Here is a 22997-nt window from a genome sequence, read left to right as displayed (position 1 = left end):
AACCCCTATCCCCCACAGGGCCCCAGCCCCCCACCCAGGGTCCCAGGCACCCTGGAGGGCCATAGCCCCCCTGCCCAGGTTCCCAGCTTCCCCCTGGAGGGCCACAGTGCCCCCCGACCCAGGTCCCAGGCACCCTGGAGGGCCCCAGCCCCCCCTGCTCAGGGCCCATAACTTACTTTTAGCAGCAGCAGTGGGGCTCTCTGAGCCATGGCGGCAGGACCCGGCGCAGCACGTAGGAACTGTGTGCTGGGCCCAGCCAGGTCCTGCTGGCCCTGGGGCCTCTCTGCCACCCAGCCAGGCCAAGTCATGGTGGCAGGACCCAGCGTGGCATGTGGGGACTGCATGCTGGGCCCAGCTGGGTCCTGGGGCCTCTCTGCCGCCCGGCTGGGTGAGGCCCTTGGTGGCAGGACCTGCCGCACTTGGGGCCCCTCTGCCGTCTGGCCGGGTTGAGCCCATGGTGGCAGGACCCGGGCAGCAGAAGGAGCCCCAGGGCTGGCAGGACCCGGCAGGCATGATGCGCAGTCCCTGCCCACCACGCTGGGTCCTGCTGCCATGGGCCCGGCCCGGCAGCAGCACAGGGACCATTTTTTCATTCCTGCATGTGCCTCTTGCCACGCCTCAAAGGGGTTTAAGGCGGGGCAAGAGGCACATGTGTGCTTGTCTGGACATACCCATAGTGTCCATTATGTAATGCACAAGACAAATAAAAGACTACTCCCATCATGCTCAGAATTTTCATAATAACATCACCCACAATCCTTTGCAATTTTTATTTTGAAAACAAAGCAGTCCAAAGCATGAGATCCTTTTTGTGTTAACACAGTATTCCATGCAGATAATCCATAGTAAATACATTGCATTAAAAGACAGCTAAAGTGCCTTTAGTCCCCCAAAATAGTCCAATTGTGCTGTAAATTCAAGTATGTGGAAAGTAGGTCATTAGTTACTGAGGGAGAGATTATTTTGGAGTTGGGTCTTACTTTCATTGAAAACAAAGGGGGTTTAGACTCCAACTTTAATTGGAAAAGAACCAAACTGGTTTGTCTTGAATAAACCCTGTTGTATATTCTTACAACTGGTGAATACACACAAGTGGTTGATTAACAGATGTAACACCTCATTCTCTATGTCAGGATAAGCAGCTCCCCTACACCAACAACATGATCAATAGTCACTGCAAACTGCAAGTGTGCTGTCCTTAAAAAGACAGATATGGAATATCAGCATTTTCCTATATTTTGCATCCAAATTTTAACCAGCTGAGCAGTGGACTGAGCACAGCTAACAGTCCTAGCTCATTTTATACTTATAAAATATACAAGTTGATATACACATGTACATTATACAATTCACTTCTGAAGAAGCCCAACCTGGAGTTAGAGCGAAACTTTAGAATATGGCTGCAGAAGCCGAGTGATACAGAAACCTTCTACCAGGAATGTCGCAGTACTGGTACTGGCATGCCTTCCTGTAGTTTGGCACAGAATGAGCCTGCAGCATGAAGCCAGTGGGCTTATACTGAGGGGAGACACATGCAGGCTAATCTGTTTTCATTGTGGGTATTTAGCCTTCCATTTGCTCTCAGATCTATTCACCCCATTTGCTTGAAGGGTAAAATAGTACTCAGAGGTTGGTAGTAAAAATCCTTTTCTCTTTCTTCCATTTGTCGCCATCATATCCACTGCTCTTTGGAGTCTGATATAGACTTGTTCCACTTTGAGTCCACGTGCCATGAAAACTTGGGACCCTGGATCCTGAAAGATTGTATCCTATTGATTTCCCTGACTCAGAAGTGGCTTTACAGTTTCCAGAGCCAGACCTGACAGATAGCAGAGTTGGTCCTTTCTCCTAATATATGAACTGGTGAGTATAAAGATACGTGTTGTGCTTCTCAAAACCCGTTGCATGGGATCTGACTACCCTTTACACAGTGTATCAGAGATGAACAGCACAAAACACTTCACATCAACATGATTAAATACAAGCCACTCTTTCAATTACTGAGAAATTAGATAAAAGATGTCATACAGATTTACTGGTAGGGAGAAAACACATAAACTCATGCGTTAGCATGCTCTGTTCCCATTTTAGTTTCATTAGAGGGGCACTGGGAGCGCCTACATGTGACACTACATCGCCACAGCAACACGCTACAGCTATGTAGTAGCATCAGCAGGCAAGAACTGAGACACTGCAGCTAAGTCACCGTAGTGGTGCGTTCTCCATGACTGCAAAGTAACAACAGCATCGTAGGGGCACGTGTAGATGTACCTACTGGCAAGTAATTTCTAAAGTAATTTACTTACCTTTCACTCTTTCAGAAGCATGAAATAATCATTCTTACAGTCTCCCTTTTCCTATTTTGGCAAACAGCAACTTTTATTTTTTTCTTTTGCTTCTTAAAAAGCACAAAATAACCCCAGCCTTGCCAAGTTACTTCCCTGACCTCCTTGTCAACACTGGGAAATCAAAGGATTTTTTGTTGTTGTTTCTTTTAGGTAATTTGCGGTACTCTCTATTGGTTACTACCTCCCTAAGCAGCAGCTGGGCAAAATGTGGTAATGTCAGGCAGAGTGTTCATAATTTTAGGTAAAAGCTGATCAAAATATATAAAAATATATTTAACTAGATAAAGCCCTACATTTGACAATTTTTTAAGTGTTGATTTTCTCCAGAGGGTGCTAGCAAATCCCAACCTTCCAGTCTCACTAGAAACATGTTCTCAGTAGACTGAAGCTCAGGAGGGGTCTGATTTTTTTTCTCCTTATAGTTGAAAGAGAAACATTTTATTTATTGCTGAGTAAAAAATGTCAATACCTTGAAAATTAGTCATAAATTTACCTAAAAGTAATCATCAGAACTCATAAATAATAAAATACTGAAAAACTGAAAACCCTATCAGAACATAATGAATAATGGTAATTGGGAAATAAGGAGCACTGCTGTACTAAATCAGACTAGTAGTTCTTTTAATCTGGTATCCTGTCTCTGAAAGTACCTGGTACCATATGCTTCAGTGGAAGTTATAATAAGCCTCCAGGAGACAATTCTGGAATAACGTGCCCATAAGGGAAGTTTCTACCTGACCTCAGAGGTTGTTTTTTACCTTGAAGCATAAAGACTTATGATATCTCTTATATATTTTCACCATTCTTTATTTACATGTCTAATTCTCTTTAGAATCCTTCTTAGATCTTGGCTGTCATATTTCCTGGCAGTGACTTACTTAGGCAGTTTAATTATGCACTCTGTAAAGTATCTTTACAGCTATTCATAATTGCTAGCTATCTCTGTATTATACAAGGAGGAATAAAGAGGAATACCCATCTGATCACCACTTTGCCAATTATTATTGTATATATATACAAAAAATAAAAACAAGGGGATTATTTTTAAAGAGACAGAGAATCCAAGGGATATCCATTACCAAATTATAACCATTTTAAAGCTGGTGATAGCTGAAGCAAAAAAACTTACAACAGTGTCCATTTTCTATTTGGGGGAAGTGGAGACAAATCTACTTCTAGCTCAAGGTTTTATTTGGAGCTAACGTTCATCTTCAAAATACCTCTGGCGAAGTAATGTCTGGGTGTATGGGCCATAACAACTTGGCAAAGTTCTGTCTGACTTATCTTTTTTGAGCATGTTGGTGTCCTTATGCCATAATAAGTTGCAGCAAAAGCCTCCCTAGTGGCTATATGTGAAGAAGTATAAGCCAGGTTCTAAATGCCATGAAACATCCATATTTATCCTTAATGGCTATATAAATTCAGACAAAGAGAGGGAAAACATTAATTAGACAGATCCTGCCTTTGGCAGTAATCACCACCAGTGACAGCTGAACCAGCCAGTGGATAAAATATGCACCAAACATGACATCAGAATAAATAGCAGAGGATCATGAAAAAACAACACACAACCAACTTGCCCTTTTTCTTCCAGGAATGTAAACTGCACCTCACACCAGACTTGGAATTGCTGCTAAGTGTCTTTCTTTCCTCACTTCAGAGCCCAAAGCTGCTGTAGCTGGAGTCAGTGAGAGTTTAGCACTTGGCTTTGATGGGAACAAGATTGGAGTCTTTATTTTCTGAAGACTAATCTTTGGTTCTGATTGGGAAAAAGAAAAGAAAAGAAAAAAGAAAAGAAAAGAAAAGAGTAAGCACCTAGGGGGTCTAATGCTGAAGTCCTTGCTGTGCTTGAGGCCTGTAACAATACCAACAAAAATCCAGAATAGGAGCCTGATCCAAACCTAAATGAAGTCAATAGAAAGACTGCACTGATCACAGCTTTGGATCGGGTTGATTTTATTGATGCCTATGGAGATACCCCTGTTTTAGGACAGTGCAACTGAGCTCAGGCTTTCCTTCCTCACTTTTGTGAAATTCCCATGAAAATTTGCATGCAGTTACCTCAGGGTTTAGCCCTAGAAGAATAATATTTTGCTTTATGCTCTTTCCCCATCTTTTCCCATTATAATTTGATCGGTTCCTGGATGGTGGCCGTGCTAACAACAGAAGACTGACTTTGAAGGAGAAGTATCTGAGGTCTGTCACTCTCACGCTCACCCTTTGCAGGCATTAGCAAAATTGTCAAGAAAAGGCAAATTAGAGCTATTTGTTCATAATTGCACCTGTAGAAGGTTCTCCTACAGTACGTAAGCCTTAGAATAGGTCAGATTCGTCTGTCTTGGAGATAGGATAAGAACTGTTATCCTGAAGACAGAGGGTTTGGGTTTGGAGCCGTGTCACACTGATCAGACGATGTGCATCTAAGAATGGGAATTGCTCCTCTTAAGGGCTTGGGGTGGTAGCAGAAATAAAGGCCCAAAGCAAAACAAAACAAAAGAAAATGAAACAGGACAAAAACTTGACTCCAGCTTTCCTTAGGGCCACGTCTCAGGCTTTGGTGCCAAATTGTTGTTACAATTCACTGCCTGTGTTTCAAGCTCCACTGTCCCAGGAGGAATCGGGAAGAATTGTATCCTTGCATTGCCCTGACATTCTTTTCAAAGCTCTGCTGGGCCCTTTTCTTCTGGTTGCTGTTCCTTTATCGAAAAAAGAGAAAATTTGCAATTGAATAACAGGAAGCTCCAACACTTGAGACACAGAAGGCTGGGGCATGGGGCAGGGCAAGGGAAGGCTGTGCTCAGCATTGTTCTGCTTCAACAAAGCCCTCCTTCTCCTGGCTGGTTGGTTCCACCTCAGAGTATGTCGTGTGGTTAGTGTGGTTTCGGAACTTCATAGCAGGCCAGTGGTGTGGTCTCCGCTGGGGACAAGAACAAAGATGCATGAGAAACTAATAGTCTTTAATTAAGGGCTATGCAAGGAGCTTTGCAAAAAGCTTCTGTGTCACTTGTATGAGAGCCCACCTCATTAATAATCCCTACCTTCAGAGACCACTCCAAATGTCACTGAATACTTGCTCGCCATTACTAGCACACCCACCTCGATGAAGCAGCTAGCCTTTGTAAGCTGCTAAAGGGATCACTGTGGATAGCTTTCATTGTATTAACATTGCTAAGTGTTGCAGAGCTATTGTTTGAAGAACTATATACAGCGCCATAAAGCCATGGACCAATGGGCTAAGAGTTTTTTCCCAAAGGCTAGTTCTGATGCATAAACTAATAAATGAGGTTAAATTGGGAAGGGCGGGGAGAGAGGAAATTAAACCTCTAGTGAAACTAGGCCTCTGGTCTTAGAGAGGAAGAATGACTTTGTGGTTAGGGTATTGTGGACTCAGGAAAACCCACTTTAATCCCCTGCTCTGCCACAGATTTCCAGTATGTTCTTGTGTGAGTCATTTTGTCTCTCTTCACCTCAGCTCCCCATCTGTTCACTGGGGATAAGAGCAGTGCTCTTCCCTAGTTGGATGCTGTGAAGATAATAAATACAAGAATGCTTGTGAGGTGCTAAGATACTAAACTGTTGGGAGGTTGCGAGGTTGATCCTGTGAAGCTGGTCTCTTGATAGAAACAAATGGAGGAAAAACAGATGGTGTAAAGAGACCAGGTAGAAGCTGAGAAAGGTTGGGGTCTACATGCTGCTCATCTTCTCCCCCATCAGAGCCCAGGCTAGAATTCAACCCAATCCTGATGGCTCCAGGGGGTTCGTCATAACCAACTGATATTTTCAAAGTTAAAAATCTGCATTTAAAACACACACACACCATCAGTTACATCTCTGATGGAGCATCATTTGTCCATAAAGCCTGGCAACGTTACTTTAAAAAATCCAGCTCAAAAGGTAGCAACCAAAAACTTTGTTACACTCCAGATGAGCTCTCTCTCTAGAATCTGCATGTGTACTGACCTGCAAGCATGTGAAAAAAGTCTGCAGTGGTGCGAGAGGGAGGGGGAATGTGGAAAAAGAATGTGAGAGAATAAAAAAGTAAGTGTGAGTATGCATGGAAAAGAAAGCAGCTGGATTTCAGACAGAATCAACAACTGGAAGTTGGAGATTAGCTGTGCCTGTAGAACCATGAAAAGAAACATTCTGATATGAAGGATATCAAAGTCCCCCTCCCCCACTCCTCTCCACTTCCCCAGATGCAGTCAGGGCAAGGCAACTGGGTTAATTGAAATGTATCTGAATCAGGACTGCTGAGAGGATTCAGACCGCAGCAAAATAAATCTTTAAATGCACGGTCGGCTCCTGAGCTGTTGGTGAGGCCCAGCCTCCCTCTCTTTCTCCAGAAGGTTTGGATTTCCTGAGGGTAGCTGCACCTGTAGGTAAACTGGCTTTTTCTTATTCATGGCTTAGTTCTTCCAACTGCCCAAATCAATGTACTCATGGCTCAGTATACTTCAACTGCACAAATCAATGGGAGTGTGAGTGCTGAAGCAAGGGACCCCCATTAAGGAAGGGACTGTGGTAGAGGGCTGATCCTACTTATCTGGCAGGGCAGATACCATGATGATGGTTTCAGCCCAGGTGGTTTTACTGACCTGGCAGGGGAGATACCCTTCTCCTTGGCCTTGAATGACTCAGTGTAGGTAGAGGGTGAAGGCCTGCCCCTTGCACTGTGGGCAGGCTGACCCCTGTGAGAATCTATAATGCCTCCAGTTTGTCACAACCCAAAGTTGTGGTTTTTGTTTGCGTGTGCTTCGGCACCGCTAAATTATTTTTCCCGCCAAATTATAGTTTCTTTGCATGGTGGAATTCTCTGCTGTGGAGGGGAGCTCTGGATGTAAAAGGCTTTCCCGCCGTTTTGTAGCTTCTTTGCAGGGTGCATTTCTTTGCTGCATACTGGTGATGCACGTTGCAAAGGAGTTCCTGCCATTTGTATTCAGATTTGCGCCACGTTATTGGCCGGTTCTGAATGTAGGTACACGTGGCGGCTAGCTATTGGCTTGCTAGCCGTACAAAAGGCTTGGGTAGCTTCCGCCCAAGTCGGAGAGAGAAGAAAACTGGAGGACTTTACGAACTCCAGGAGGAGGAGACTTCGCACTGTGTGAAGATCTCTAAGCGATGTGGACCCTTGCGGACCCAACGCGCCTCTCTTAAGCAGGCAATAGAGGCTTAATAACCGAACCCACGGAGCTTTAACAACTCCGGAGGGGGGAACAAAAGACCGAACCGCCTCTAGCCTCTCCCCGTCGCCAAGCGCAATCCTAGACGTATCCCTTTCCTGTAAACCCAATTTTCGAACCCACGGAGCTTAAGCAACTCCAGGGCCTGGGAACTGGACAGCCCACGGAGCTTCGACAACTCCGTGGGAAAGAATTGCTGAATCCGCGGAGCCTAAACAACTCCGTGGGAAAAGAATTTGTCGTAGTCCTCCAACGAGGATTTAAGCGGAGCTGCACCTGGAAAGCTGTCCAGCCTACACCACTACCATCTTTGGGTGTAAGTAAATAATCTTTTGATCAACCACTACGCGTTTGTGACTAATTCTAGCTCGCCACTGGTTTTCTCCGACCCCGCGTGCCCGGGCTGCTGGCCACAGCCCGCGTGCGCAAAGACGGGCCACGGATCGCCCCCCCCCCCCAACTCGCACTTGGCGGCGGGATCGGGGCCTGGCCCGCACACAGTTATCCAATATGAGGATCTTGACTACACAATTTATGATGATGGGGCTTTGCTCTTGGGCCTTCCTTCTAGCTTGCTGCTTTGGCCTTTTGGCTAGGGGCAGGTGAGACTAGGGGGCAGCTGAACTCCAAGGCCTCCAGGCTTGGGGCTTGCATATAGAATGCCTGCCAAAGATCTGGGAGTATCTGAAGCCCTAGGCTTAAGACCCTGGGAGGCAGGATACTTGCCGGTGGTAGCGCCACACAGACTTGAACAATTGAGCTCTGCTTAGTTGACACAAGTTGGAACTGATTTTCAAAAAATAAAAATAGTATAATGCCAATGAAGTCAATGCCTTGCCAATTTATACCAAGGGTGTAAATTGGGTTGTGTGATCTTGTGTGCTATTATACCACACAATGGAGTGAATACATAAGCTTGCTGGGACCTGCAGAGACCTTAACAGGAGGAGAAAATGCAGAGGGGTTGGGACACATTTCCCTTGCTTCTGATAGTTCTGATGACAGCTGGGCAGGGCTGGGACAGGGTCTCCTCACTCACCTCAATGAAAAACAAGGCGGCATTGGAGGTGGGGTGGCTGTTGATGTAAATTCCAGCGAGAATAATGGCTGCAATAAGCAGGACAGCCAGAACTATCCCCACAATAGTCCCAGCATGAATTGGGGCTCCTGTTTTCTTTGAAGGAAGGTCACTGCTCACACCTGCAAAGAGATTGTTATGGAGGGATGGGAATGCAGAGATAGAGACTGGGATCTCTGGAACCCAGTGAAATAAATGACTGCAGAGTAGGAGCAAGGGGAGGACAGAGGCCTTTGTCCATGCTAATATCCCTCATCAATAATAATGATTTGCATGATGGCTTGGGCCATCCCTTCTTAACTGCTGATTTCCTTTGTTGGGCCTACTGAATTACCTCTTGCACAGCAGAGGCAGGAGTAGGATGGTTCAGTGGAAATGAAAGCCAAGGACACCCTGTGCCCTTGTTCTGCCATGTGTGTAGGAGTGATCTTACTCTCTAGGGTCCAGCCCATGAAGAGAATAAGTGAACTAATATTGTGAGAGAGCTTAGCTTACATGGCAGAGGCCTGTGTCTTTGGACCTGAAGTATCTGGTGGCCCAAGCTGTATAATGTATTGTGTGTGATTTCCTTGCGTTGACTGAATTTATCTCAGTGACACCCATGATACAGGGAATTCACCACATCCTCCCATCATCCCCCACACAGAGGCTGCCAGTTCAAGACAGTATCTCTCCCTTCCTCCCCTGAAATAATTCAGATGAAGCAAGACCTGCCCTAGGTGGTGGATCCCCCAGGTGAATTCCTGGATGCGGTCATCCCTTTGAAACAGCAGCAACATTTGGTTTGAGAAGGGAATAAACAAGCACCCAACAGACACCCCCAATTCATATTCCTCATGTATTGAAATGCTCATTCTGACGGAAAACCATTAGCCATATGCTGAGCAGTGTCCTTAGTGTGTCTTACCCACAATTCCTCTGGCTCCCTTTCATTCCTTAGCTATGAATATTCAATTACACAGAGAAGAAATAGGAGCAGAGCTATGAAGGGTGTTTACTGCACATATTAGCAATGACATTACCAGCCATTTAAGCAGCAGTTTGGCTAAAATTGAGAAGGTCATGAATTTCAAAGGTCTTGTGCTTGCAGTGGACCCAATCCTGTACCTGTTATAGTCTGCGGTAGCTCATAATTTACTTCTATGAGCTCCATCAGCCCAGCTGGGATGGAATTGTGATCTGCACATATACCTTGTACAAACCACCTGGGATATTGGTGTCATTGTGTGGCAGCTCTTGCAAACCAGACTTCACAGAAAGAGGCACTGGGATTTTTCTTGCACCACTATATCATAACAGTAGTGTTATGGTAATATAGACAGTGCTTGGCCAGCAGAGTTCTTTGTCTTTGAAGTTCATTGTGAAATGAACTACTGACAAAAAGGAAGCCTAGGGAGAACTAAAGATGGGCTACTAGCAGGCTTGCTTTTATATGTTAAGATTTAAAGTGTTCTGTTGCATCACTGAGGAAATTCAAAGGCAAGAGGCTTGTGGTAATGCTCAGGAATGAGAAACTGAAATAGATTTTACAGAGTATAAAATGAAAAACAATTAGCTAGGTTTACCCACCAAGACTGAGGAAAGTATCCAAACAAATTACCATCAACGCAATGTAGACTGGTTCAAACTTTCATTTTTTAACAACTCAGGGTAGTATTAGTCATCTGGGGAAGGATAATTGTATTCTTATCTTGACTGCATCCCTTTGATGTTGACTTCCAACTCTCCAGTCCATTGACTGATCATAACTAATAAGTGCATTTGATTTCAGCTTGACACATTCCCACTTAGGAAGAATCTGACCAGGTAAAGAAAAGGTTGAGGACTTACTATCCACTCCTGCATACTGATTCAGCTTTGTGTCATCTGGAAGAAAGAAACCAAAGTAAGCAGATTTAGCAGTTCTATATGGGCCTCACTATTTTTACACCATCCTGCCCCCCATGCAAAAGCCTGTATGTAGGGCATGCCCCTTTGTATTGCAATATTATGTTTCATGGTAGTTTTACCTCTTAGTTTGGTATGGAAAAAGGCACCCAGAAAACAACAGAAGAATAAAACCACAGGGTTTCTGTTTGCCGCCGCCTCCTGTCAAAGTGACAACTAAAGCACAAACCACTTCTTAAATAAGCACATGTAGTATGCAAGCACCAAGCAACAGAATTAATGGACTGAGGACTGGGTCCTAGGCATGTCAGCAGTGAACAATCACACCCTTCTGACAAGAGAAGAAAGGGATGGGGAAATCTTGTTGATTCATGAGCATTGTCTGAGCATGTGTGCAAGTGTGTACATAATCCCCCAAAGGCAAAGAAATTACCTAAAACCCTACACAGTAAATTTTTGTAAGACTCTCTTTATAGTAAAAAAAAAACATTTCCTGAAACATGTTGCTAATTCTGGTAGTTCAGACAAATAAAGCAAAGGATGTTAATCCAGAGGGTCCATTCCACATGAAGCCATAAATCCCATTCTGCTTTTTCTGTGCCTCCATTCCAAAGTTACCAGCATGCAGGTTAGAGGGGGTTTCTCAGTGTCTGACATTAGCAACAGCATTACTTATGAAAGATTACAGCAGTAATCCTACCCCAGGTTTCTCTGCTATTTGGCTTGGACTTTTCCCTTTCCCATTGCTGAGATAAAAGTACACCAAGGCCAGCTAGTCAGATGCATTCACAAACATCTTCACTGAGAGAGATTCAATGAGCTGAGCTGCCTGAGGAGGATGAAAAGGGGTGGGTCTTCTTCTGTTTTGCTTTTTTTTCCTCTGCTTTGCTTGCTTCTCCAGATAAAGTTTGCTGTCTAATGCAGCTGGCTGTTTGTTTCCTTCCAAGATTACAAATTAACTTCATGCTTGACTACGTCACAAAAAGCCTCTTGTTCTTCTTCCAGGACTTGGCGATGAGTTGGAAAATAATCTCAGTGGTGGTGTTTTCCTCTCCTTTCCTTGAATTGCTCCTTTCAAAGTCGACTCTGTCAGCCTCAAACTCCCCCCCCCCCTTCTCCATAGCTGAAGGACAATTACTAATGTTCCTTTCTATTTATTCTAATTAGCAGTTTGCGTTAGGGACTATTAAGCAGTGAAATTGAAGTGATACCTGCCGCTAGGATCAGAGGAGACGGCCCATGTGTTAATAGGATTATCAGGCATTAGAACAGGGGTGCCTCAAGGGAGCTACAGGTCTTTACTTGGCGACTTTCTTTGCTGTAAAACCTTCCATTCTCAGAGCAGAAGATAAACTGAATGGCTGTGATTTATTACTGCCAATGTGACAATACCACTTGCTATGGGTCGTCTACAGGGATGAAACATGAAACCACTGGACTAGAAGCAAGAGCCTGTAGCAGATTTGTGGAGTGGCTACTAGGAGATAAAGATTCATGTGGTGGGAAGTTGGGTTTACACCAAGGAGATGTTTTGGAGAAATCAAAGCCCTGACTCCAAATTATGGGAAGGCTGAGATCTAGATACTGAACTTTATGGCTCCTTCTTTGGAGAATTTGTGATGAGATCAGAGGGGAACATAGGGTAGAGTTCAGTGTAACTTGCACCTTCTAGTTCTTTCAACTGATGAATGCTAAACCTATGTATTGTGCTTGTGAGATCCTCACATGGGGGTTATTCCAAGTTTAGGGAACCTCATGGTACTTGCTTTGCAGTTCCTTTAGGCTGCCACTGTGCAGAGTGGTTGTAGTGCAACCATTTATCACCAAGTGGAGGTTTGGTTTACATTTCCTTCCATAGCTCTCTGAATCTTGCCCCCTCTATTTTTACCTCCTTGTTCCTCTCTACTTTCTTCTCTCCTTGAGCTTAGAGGTATAGGACTGAGTAGCTGGGAAGGTTAACTAACTTTCTCTTTGATTTAAATTAACTTTGTCATTTGACCTTGGAGCAAAAGCTGTCTCAAGGGAGAGGCAATCAAGAGTGTGTCCAAAGAGCCTCCCTGGCAACGTGCATCACCCCACCTGCCTGTACCTTCTGTGGTGAGGCTGTCAATGAACATGGAGGAGGTGGAGGTGCTGATGTCCTCCTCAGATGTTGTGAAGGAGCTGTCTGGAGCCGGCGAATAGTAGCTGCCATCTGCTAAATCCTCACAGGTCTTCTCATTTGACTGAAAAGACAAAGGGGGAATGGTAACTATTCCCAGCACTCCTCCATCCAGAGGGACAGAGATGTCTGAGCAAATGACTGGCAGGATCCCAAGTTCTAACCCTTCCTGAAGGACGGATGGACCTCAGTTAGGGCTTGTGACCTGACTGTACCTCAGTGAAACCATCTAGTAAACTGGGAACAAAGCAGAGACTTCAGCGGGAAATATACAAAACAAAACAGACAAAAACCAGACATGTCATCAGAGCTGATTTTTCCAAAGCAAAGCAATTAGCTCAGTCAGTGTGGAGATAGTAACACTAACTAGGATTGAAATAACAAAGCCTAAACATTTTCTTGCTTAGGGGTGGATAATGATCATACTTCAAAGGCTCAGGAAGAAATCCTTCAGTGAGATAGCACTGTGCCATTAGGTACTTTTTTTACACCTTTCTTTAAAGCATCTAGCACTGGCTGATGCCGGAGACAGGACACCAGATTAGATGGACCATTGATTTCTGCCAGAGCCCAAGGGGGTGGCGGTACCAGATGAGATAGATTATCATCCATCTATTCCAGAATAAAACAGAGGTGAAATGCTGTACTCAGTGGATTACTGGTTCTGATGCCATGTATGGCAAGCAAGGCTTATATTCTTCCCGACCACACAAAGCTCATGTTTTTGTTTCTGGAGAATTTGGGTGTGGCTGTATTCTGAAACTCTTTTCCTTAGTTCCATGGCATGAGATAATTCAACCATCCCTGTCTCTGAGGAGCCCAAAGCCACTTAGCATTCTCCACATGGCCATACACATATTTAAAGCAACTGTCCTATCAAGAATTCTATTAGCAATCAAATTTCTCATCATAAGAGAGATAGGTATCTGAGAGTTGGATCCCCCTTTTTCAGAAAATGAGAGGGCCACAGATGTGCTAACACTGTTAAATTAAGGGAAAATACCCTTGTCTTGAACTCACCTCCTGGCCACAGCCATAAGACAACCACTCCTCACGATATCGATCAAACCCACTGGAACATCTGTGGACAAATAGATTGTTATTTGGGAGACTGCATTCACTAATAGGCACAGCTAGCAAAGCAGTCAGGGATCCAGCAGACATTCATTTGACTACTCCATATGGGTGGTACTGCTTAATTCAGGCGGATGTTTCTCATCAGTGTGGGAATCCCAGAGGCTACCATGATGGGCACAGCAGACAGACACTTAGCCAAACAAATGCAGTAGAACATTGAATAATGGCACTAATTGTAACCAGCCTCTGTGCGGTAACGAAAACATGCAGTTGATCAGTAGGATGTAGCAGCTACCTCTGCTTGCTCCTGTAGCCATACAAGTATAGCAAATCCATTGCAAGTTTAACCCTGTTTCAATCAGAGTTTCATTTATAGTGATTGAGCTCAGTGGTGCTTAATTTTTTGGCATGTGGGCCAGAGTTGTGATGCAGACTAGTCCATAGGCCAGGTCAGGCCTCATGTGCCAGGATCAGGCCCCACAGTGCCTTTGCCTGGCTCCATATGAAGGGATTGGGCCCTGCGCTGCCTCCACCCAGCCCCCTGTGGCTGGAGAAGACTCACGGTGCTCTGTATGGCCCTGTGCACCCTGATCAGGCTTGTGCCACCCTTGCAGGTGGCACAATCGGGTCCCATGCTGCCTCGGCCCTGCCGTGCACACCAGGATTGGGCCTCATGCTGCCCTGTGGGCCCAGATCAGCCCCGTACTGCCCTGCATGCTGAATCTAACATGCAGGGCCATGCTATCCAGACCATGAGACTGCCCCTGCCCTGGGTTATTATGCACCCAGGCCCAATAATTTAGCAGCAAGGAAATGGCAATTAACATTTCCACTGTTCCCTTGCCAATAAATTTTCAGACCCAGGGGAAGCCTCATGGGCCAGATTACATGGCCCTGTGGTCTGAATCTGTCCTACAGGTTGAGCACCCCTGATTTAGCTCATTTGCATCATTATAGGAGGTAGTAGAGGTAACAGTTAGAACATAACAGCTGATGCAGTCTCCCCTTCCACTTTTGAAGTGGTTAAATTAACTCTACCTATAGTCAGAGATTACATCTTAAATACTTTGTTAACATATATGGGAATTTAGAAAGGTATTTTTTCCAAGCTCTCATAAATAGCAGGAAATTTCCCTGATCAAAAAGGAGCAAAAACTCAGAACATACAGAATGTTATGGGAAGGAAAACAGTATTGCAAAAACACCATGTGGTTGATTGAACATGAAGATGATTGGAGTGCAGTTGTCAGCATTCTTCTGTATCAGAAGTGAATCTATGGCAGAAGACTGGAAGGATCTGATACAAGGGAGTCTCCATAGACATGGAGGTTCCAGCACAGCTGTGTTGGAAGGACCCAAACTTTCCTCTTTATGAAGGAGAAAGGGGATGATTTTGACCCTCTGAGGGAAATAAAAAGGCAGGGAAATAGGAAAATAACATATACAGTGAGTTTGAATTTCCATCCTCTGGACTGTATGCCAGGGAAAGGCCATGAACTCCATCATGTGTTTTTTTTTCCAGCAACATCTGCACAGAAAAAGTGACACAAAACAAAATGAACAGCACCAAGAAAACACCAGCTACGGAAATCTCTGCAGAAAAGGAAGGAATAGAGTGGAACTCTGATCTGAAGATGGTCTTAGGAGACAAGTGAGAAGTGAACCAAGGTTACAGCTAATAAAAGGGAACACCTCAAGAAGGAGGTGACCCAGGAGCTCTGAAAAGCTTGTACTGAAAAGTTGCTCGTGTGGTAAAAGGCAAGGTTGTAATCAATGCCATGTAAGAGGGTATTATAGAGGAAGAATAATCTCCTGGTTAATGCACTAAACTTTGATTCAGACTATCGGGATTCAGTCACTGGTTCTGCTACCAGCTTCACATAGGACTTCAGCAAGATGCATAGGGTAGAATTTTCACTGGAGGCCAGCTCCTTTTGGAAGCCAATGAGATGGCAGCTGATTTACTTAGGTACTTGGAGCCTACCAGTATGTCTACCCTGAATCCCCAGAGTTCTTGGAGAAGAATGCTCCCAAGCACGTCCCACCCATCTGCTTCCACTTGTACACACCAAAGCCCCAGAAATACAGTGATGAAGCCACTCCAGGAGTACTGGGTACAGCTTATCCAAAATACACAGGAGATAAGTCACAAGAGTGGCCATGAGCAGCTTTACCTCTGTGTTTCCAGGTGTGGTGTGTGCAAACAGAAGTGAGTGGATGTGGTGTACTCAGAAGATTTTCCCTGGGGGCACTGGGGACACCCCAAACCCTCCTTGATGTGTTTTTCCCATGGGTACAGTGGAGTGATTGATACTTCTTTTTTCCCTCCCTTTTACTGTCTTTTCTATTTAGACTGTTTGCTCTTCAGGGCAGGATCTGTTTGTCTGCAACCCTGGAAATAATGGATCTTTGCCTCAAGATGCTACTGTAATAGAGATCATAACATAGATCAGTGGTTCTCAAACTTTCTTTCTGCGGACCACTTGAAAATTGCTGAGGGTCTCAGCGGACCACTTAAACTTTTTTTTGTTCTACAAATCAAAGCACACAACTCATATTTTAATATCAGTAGTCTTACAAGTACAGATATTCTCGATTGTTCTGCAATCTTTCTGCAGATTACCTGAATGGAGGTTGTGGAACAGTGGTGGTCTGTGGACCACAGTTTGAGAACCTCTGATATAGATCATATCATAGGTCACAGTCTAAACTTCGATTAGCTGGTGTTTGGGAGATCACACTTGCCTGTGAAATTAATTAGAAATGCATTGAAATAGAATTCCCATGAGCTCTAGGGTTCCAGACTCCATCCACCTCGGTTTGGCGTTTGGTTTTGCTGTCAAACCTACATTCTTTTTGCACACTTTTCTCTTAATGAGAATAGCAGCAGGTCGTATCATCTGAAGCTACCAACCAGGATACTGTCCTTTAGCAAGGAAGACCTGTGACTGTGGGACTTGGCCTAGTGGGAAGCAATGAATCGAGGAGTGATGCTTGCTTGCATGCTTGCTTCAGGGAAGCTAGGAACAGACATTGTTGCATTTGTCCTTGGACATATGCGTGCCTGTGTTTGTCTTGGAACAGAAACATCCTGGATTGGCATGTATACACATCACCATTCTAAGCAGGGTTTAGCAAGCTGCTGAATACACTGATGCTTTTCTGCCATTGATTCAATGATGCAATCCTGGGATAACTGTTCAGATGCACTTTGTGGTGTCCTGGGATAAACTGTTAGTTCTTCTTATCCTGTGAATATTCTTTTAATTTTCCCTGACAATGGACATAGACATTTGGATGACTGCCCTTTGCCTGAGGATAAAATGGTTTATGCTAGACAAATGTGACATCTGTTTGTAGCCTTAGTGTGTTAGGGCTTTTTGCTGACTGCTTTATGAAGACTGGTTTAGGCCTGGAGATATAACTGCTTCATTCCCCTGCTGCATTCAGGGGAAAAAAGGACATGAACCTGGACAACTGATAGAAAACAGATGTAAAGAGGCAGAATCCAGCTTCCTTGGGAGCCATATCCCTTTCAGCATCTCTCTGCCAGGGAGACAGATACAACCCCATCCAATTTAGGGCACTGTTGGGAAAGGAAAGAGGCAATGGGTTCTGATGGTATGATGTCCTTGAAGCGATGGACATCTTGCGTATGGATGTCATCGTGCAGAATCCCTGGATCTGTGTTACTGGGTCCCCTCCCCTGCCACCAGCTTAAAATAAATCATGTCACACTGAAACCTCATTAGGCTGGGCATGCTCCTTGTTTCTGTGTATGAGCTGAATGCAGGAGAAAGGATCTGGCTTTCTTCAAGGTGGGATGGTTGGATGGAGCCCAAAAGGCTGGAATCCTCAGATGATGGAGGGTTATCTTCTCTGGAAAGTGGAGTTACCAGCACCATGCGTATAGCAGGGTTGAGCCTAGTTCCACATCAGGCACCTAAGACTCACTGGCCCTATTAAATTCAGCTGAGTCACAAGTGCTTAGCACATTGGGACTGTACTGAATTATGTTGTTCTCAACCACATTAGCAAGACAGTCATTTGCAATACTGCCACACATAACCCCCTACATCAAATGGGTCAGGATTTCCAGCACAGACACATCCTGAGATTAATAGATTTTTATGGCCAGAAAAGTACATTCTGATCATCTAGTCTGACCTCCTGTGTAACGCATTGAGACTCCCTCAGTGATTCCTTCATCAAACCATAACTTTTGGTTGAGCTAGAACATTCCCTTAAAGAGACATCCAACTTTGATTTAAAGACTTAAGGTGATGATAAGTCCTCCCTTGTTAGGTTGTTCCAATGGTTAATCACACTTGCTGTCAAAAATTGGCACCTTATTTTTGGTCTATCTTCAGCATGCAATGACTATATCTCATTCTGCCTTTGCTAGATTTAAAAACCCTCTGCTATCAGAAATCTCTTCCCCAGATAGGCACACTGTGATCAAGTCACCTTTTCACCATAAGACATGAACATTTTCCTAACGTGAGTCAGGTACAAATTCTAGAAAGGTTTTTCTGTTACAGGTGAATGTAACAACACTGTTACACATATCAGTGGAGATTAGACCTGAGGTTGCAACTTGCTCCTCCAGCTACAGAAGGGTGAGTGCAAGGAGGACCAAAGAGGAGGAAACCCAATCTGAGCTACCTCTGCAGGACATGACACCAGCTGCAGTTGAAAGTCATCTCTGAGGTCACACACATTTCACAGCTCTGGTGCTGGAGACAGGCTGTAAGAGAAAGAAGAGAAATGTACCAGTAATGCACTAGCATTTGGACAAAATTGGACATGAAGGAGAGTGCATTCAACGTGGGGGTTAAAGGAGACCATTGTCCGATGACCCCCTCATCCAGCCTCTATGGGTAGTGAATTTGGAAGTCACGTTATCACCTTCCTAACAGGAACAGGCTGATGATATTTCAGTAGGGGAGTTTCCATCAAAATCAACTTGGAATAATTCCAAACCCAGGCCCTTGCTGCTTCCTGTTTTAACCCAGAGAATTTCTCAGAAGGAAAAATGGAAGTGGGGCAGACATTTGGTTGCTATAAAAAGGTTTGTACTTAGGTCCTGAAAAAATATCTACAACAGACTAGCCCTGTGCTGTGCTTGAAGTAAGCCCTTGTAGAGGGGAGTCGTTTATTTGTGCTATTTGAGTGGGATCCATTCTCTACCAGAATGTAGGAAAGCATCCCAGTCATCGCTGCAATTTAGCAGCAAATTTTTAATAAAGCTCCCGCAAGAATCACAGCCAGCATATCATGGCAGATTAGAGACTTAACACTGGTCTGGAAAGACAAAGGCCCTGGCACACTTTTGGTGCTGTGCATATATCTGCTTCTGGGCCTCACACACTCCTACCAATGCTGTCAGACTGGAGTGGCAGTCACCCTTGCTTTTCCCAATTCTCTTTGGAGCTTGATATAATTCAGTGCTGACTGGAAGCCCCTATGTCTTCTCCAGCCTGGGGCTCCCGACACTCATAACCTTTTCAATGTCCATCACTACCAACTTTCAGTCTTGGCATTAACACCCCTGGGCACCTTGTGCTCACAGCCTATCCAATGCCCTTCCGTCCCAACCCACACTGCCTTCCCTGCTGTTCTAACAGCAGTGTTCCCACATTTATCAGATTCCCCTCAGTCCTCACCTCCATACCCATTCCCTGCTGCTGGTGGTCCAGCTCTGGTCTCCAGCTTAGCAGATGCTGTCACTTCCATTGGAACGTACAGTTATTATGGAGCAGTGGCCTCCCAGAAATGGGCAAAGCCCTGAAATGCCTATTCCACTTGTGACCTAAATAAGACTTGAGCTCAAACCCCCAGCAGGGAGAATCTAGTATTTTCCCAACAGCTCTTCAGTTCCTGTAAAGATGTGTTCTCAACTGCCCCAGCTGCCAGGGGAAAAGGAAGTAAAAAAGAAAAAAAGTATCTCAGAAACCTTATTTATGATCTGCTTTGCAGTGACCCTGCATGTTATTAAGAGTGTCATAAAATAAACAGGGGAGACCATTTCATGCATAATCTTGGTATACTCAGGACAGATTTACTCTTTGGCTTGTATTTATGTAGTGCATCATAGCTTTTCCTTATGTGTATGTGTCCTTGGTATCTTGTACACCAAATGTATCTATTTAAAAGGTTCCTTTGTGAATATCATCAGAGTCCTCAGGGGAGGGGTTATGGAATCAAGAAGCACTTTCCACATAGTTTTGAAAGGGTGTTGTCAACCAGCCTAGAATAAATCAGTAGGGCTGTGCGAAGCTTTGGGTGGTGATTCTATTCGGAGGAGATTTGGCCCGATTCGGTGGCCAAATCTTTGAATCTGAATCGAATCGGGACCAATTTAAAGGTCCAAATTGATTCAAAGCTCTCTGCACCTTTGGCAGCGTGGGACAGTGGGGGGCAGCAGGGATCACCCCCCACCAAGCAGCACCTGCTGAGCCGGGGCTTTTTTTTCTCCAAGTTCTGGGAGCTGGGGCAGGCCAGGCGGCCATTGCTGGGCTGGGAGAGGGGCGGGGGATGGGCCTGGCCTGGCTGATTCAGAGATTCGGCTGCTGCTGAATCTCCGAATCACATTCGGCCGAATTGAATCAGGACAGTGATTTGAATCACCGAAACGAATCACTGTCCCCCGAATCGTTTGAATCTGAATTGAATACTAGTCGCTTTGCACAGGCCTATAAATCAGTGTTCAGAAGAGGTTAGCTGCGTGGAAGAGTGTGTGTGTGCGCGCATGTATGTGTGTGTGCACGTGCTTGGTCTCAGCTCTTATGAACATCTGTTCCAGTCATACCAGTAACACAGATGGGCACAACAGGGTTAAAACTGAGTTAGGATTAAAACAGCAGATGGATTCCTGGAAATCAAGACTGAGGTGCATCAACTAAGCTGGTAAGGATGGGGTCACCGGGGTTTGGAATACTAGGAGGTGCTGCAGGTCGGGATGATGGGAATCACAGAATCATAGAAAATTCAGGTTGGAAGGGACCTCAGGCGGTCATCTAGTCCAACCCCCTGCTCAAACCAGGACCATCTCCAACTAGAACCCCAACTAGATCATTGCAGCCAAGGCTTTGTCAAGCCAGGCCTTAAAAATATCATGTCATGTCCCCCAGCCCCCCCCCCTCCACTCCCATTTTTGTTGCCCTCTGCTGGACTCTCTCCAATTTGTCCACATCCTTTCTGTAGTGGGGGGCCCACTAGAATTGGAAGAACAGTAGTGGCAGGAGATCTAGAATGAAGAGTGCTGCCAGAGTAGAGTGATACTGGCTGTGGATTAGGGTAAATCAGTATTAGATATGAAAGCATATGGGAAGCTAGCATTGTGCCTGCTCTTCTCACTCACTCCAGGACAACAAAACAAATCAGGATGCTTCTCTTCATCCCAGATCCCCAGTTCTGCTACGAAACAGCCATACTTCTTAGGTGTGGTGGTAGGCATTTGGGAATTGCTGTGGGGAGGGATTGAATCTGGGCTGGTTCACCAAATGTTGGCCGTGTCTGACAGCAGTCATGGCACAGATCCAATCAGGAACCTTTAGGCTAGGGACAGACATTCAAGAAGCCTGAGCCTGAATTGATTCAATCTTTGCAAGTTAGTCTACCCTGACTTGGCTGAACTGGTTTGAAACTGGACAGACATGCTCTCTGGACTGAGCAAATTCGGGCACAGGCTGGAAGTGGCTCAAGCTAGAAGCCAGCGGGTGCTAGAGCAGCCCTCCCTTCCCTTCTGCAGGGATCTGAGCTGAAGGGGGCATGGCCGGGCCCAGGCAGGACTCTCTCATTAGGGAGATCTGCCTGCAGGGTCACAGGCTTTTCCCCGCTGGCTGCTCAAGGGGTGGGAGTGTTGCCAGCTCCCAGCCCCCTGTTAGCACTGAGACAAGGGGGATGTACAGTGTGTGCATCTGTTGATGATACGGAGCTTTTCAATCTCCCTCCCTGCTTTGCCATACTGTCTGCAGCAAACTGACAGGCAAGTAAGCGGGGGGGGGGGGGGGGGGGGGGGGGGAGGGCCAGTGATAACAGTCTTTATCACCCAATTAGCAAAACAATAGGCTCTCTTCACATTACTTCAAACTTCTTAAACAGCTTACCAGCTGACCTGTTGATTAACTCCAAAAGCCCTAAGCAGTCACTGTTCTGTCTGCCTGTCCCAGTGAAATTGGAGAGAGACACATGCACAGACACCTCTCAGCATTAGATAGCATACCACATGCTGGCTATGGTCCGTGCTGTGGCAAAGAGGAGGAAGGGATCTCTGCTTAAGCAGTGAGTGGTGAGGTGTGGGGAGAGGGGGGCACAGGGAAGCCAGCAGAATGTTCTGTGCCTGCAAGTCTGTGCCGAGCTCCAGTCAGGGAGCAAAGGGGTGGAGCCAGCTCTGCTGTGGAGCTGAGAGCCCCACCCAGCCCACAGAACATGCCAGGATGTGGGGGAACTCTGATTTAACTTAAATCAGCAAGGGGTCTGCGACAGACATTGCATAAACCAGTTTCAGCCAAATCAGTTAAGTCTGATACTACATTCAACCAGGTTTATCTCAAACCAGTTTCAGCCATTTTCAAACTGGTTTATGTGCACTGAACATCTGTTCTGTTACAGGTTTAAACCAGTTTCTGATCACTTAAACCAGTTTATGTGTAATGTCTGTCCCTAGCCTATATCTCAAAACACAGGCCTCTAACAGTAACCCTCTTGTTCCAAGGAGCACTTTTGTAGCTGCTGGGCAAAAGCACTAGAGGGAGACATGCTCTTAGACACTAAGCAGAGAGGTGACTCACTGGGCAGTGGGGAGAACTCCACAGCTGACATGCTGGTGATCTTGCCAGTGTCCAGTTCCACGCGGTGGTATTCGTAGATTGTCCTGCGGCGAGACTCTGAAACAGTGACAGGCCCCATTAGACAAGGGCATGGGCCTGCTGTGTATCCCCTGCCTGCTCTCTGCTCTACAACCTGTCAGGGTTTGACTAGGGTTGTGGAAAAGCTTGAAGAACCAGCACTTGGCTTCTTCTGGGCATTGGTCTGCCTGCCGCTAACAGCAGGACTGGAGTCTTGGGAGAGGAGTGGTCCCTGAATGTGGTAGCTAGGGGTATGTTTGTATGGGGAGGAGCAGAAATGCTAGCATTACTAACTGAGCATTGGGTTCAACACTGCAGGATGTAACAATGCACAGATGCTTGTAAGGTGCTAAGAGAGGGGAGGGCTGGGGGGGTGGGAAACAGAAGGGATGTTGAGGGGGTAGAATCTTCTCC

At 45.4% G+C, this 22997-nt stretch overlaps 1 protein-coding gene across 1 annotated transcript in view; it reads right to left on the bottom strand.

Annotated features, from left to right (window-relative positions):
- Positions 1 to 755: 755 nt before the first annotated feature.
- Positions 756 to 22997, bottom strand: part of PLXDC1 (plexin domain containing 1) — a 57220-nt gene continuing 34978 nt past the window's right edge. The window contains exons 8-14 of the mRNA XM_006274987.4: positions 22527 to 22622; positions 18397 to 18478; positions 13675 to 13735; positions 12583 to 12718; positions 10437 to 10472; positions 8568 to 8728; positions 756 to 5265 (exon numbers count right to left, since the gene is read on the bottom strand). Coding sequence (XP_006275049.2) covers positions 5146 to 5265; positions 8568 to 8728; positions 10437 to 10472; positions 12583 to 12718; positions 13675 to 13735; positions 18397 to 18478; positions 22527 to 22622 — 692 coding nt within the window. The 3' untranslated portion in view covers positions 756 to 5145. The remainder of the gene's footprint in view (positions 5266 to 8567; positions 8729 to 10436; positions 10473 to 12582; positions 12719 to 13674; positions 13736 to 18396; positions 18479 to 22526; positions 22623 to 22997) is intronic.

This window comes from Alligator mississippiensis, chromosome 4 (assembly GCF_030867095.1).
Source record: "Alligator mississippiensis isolate rAllMis1 chromosome 4, rAllMis1, whole genome shotgun sequence".
NCBI classification, from domain to species: Eukaryota; Metazoa; Chordata; order Crocodylia; family Alligatoridae; genus Alligator; species Alligator mississippiensis.
Note: the sequence above shows the minus strand (reverse complement) of the source record. Positions and strands in the feature narration are given on the sequence as shown.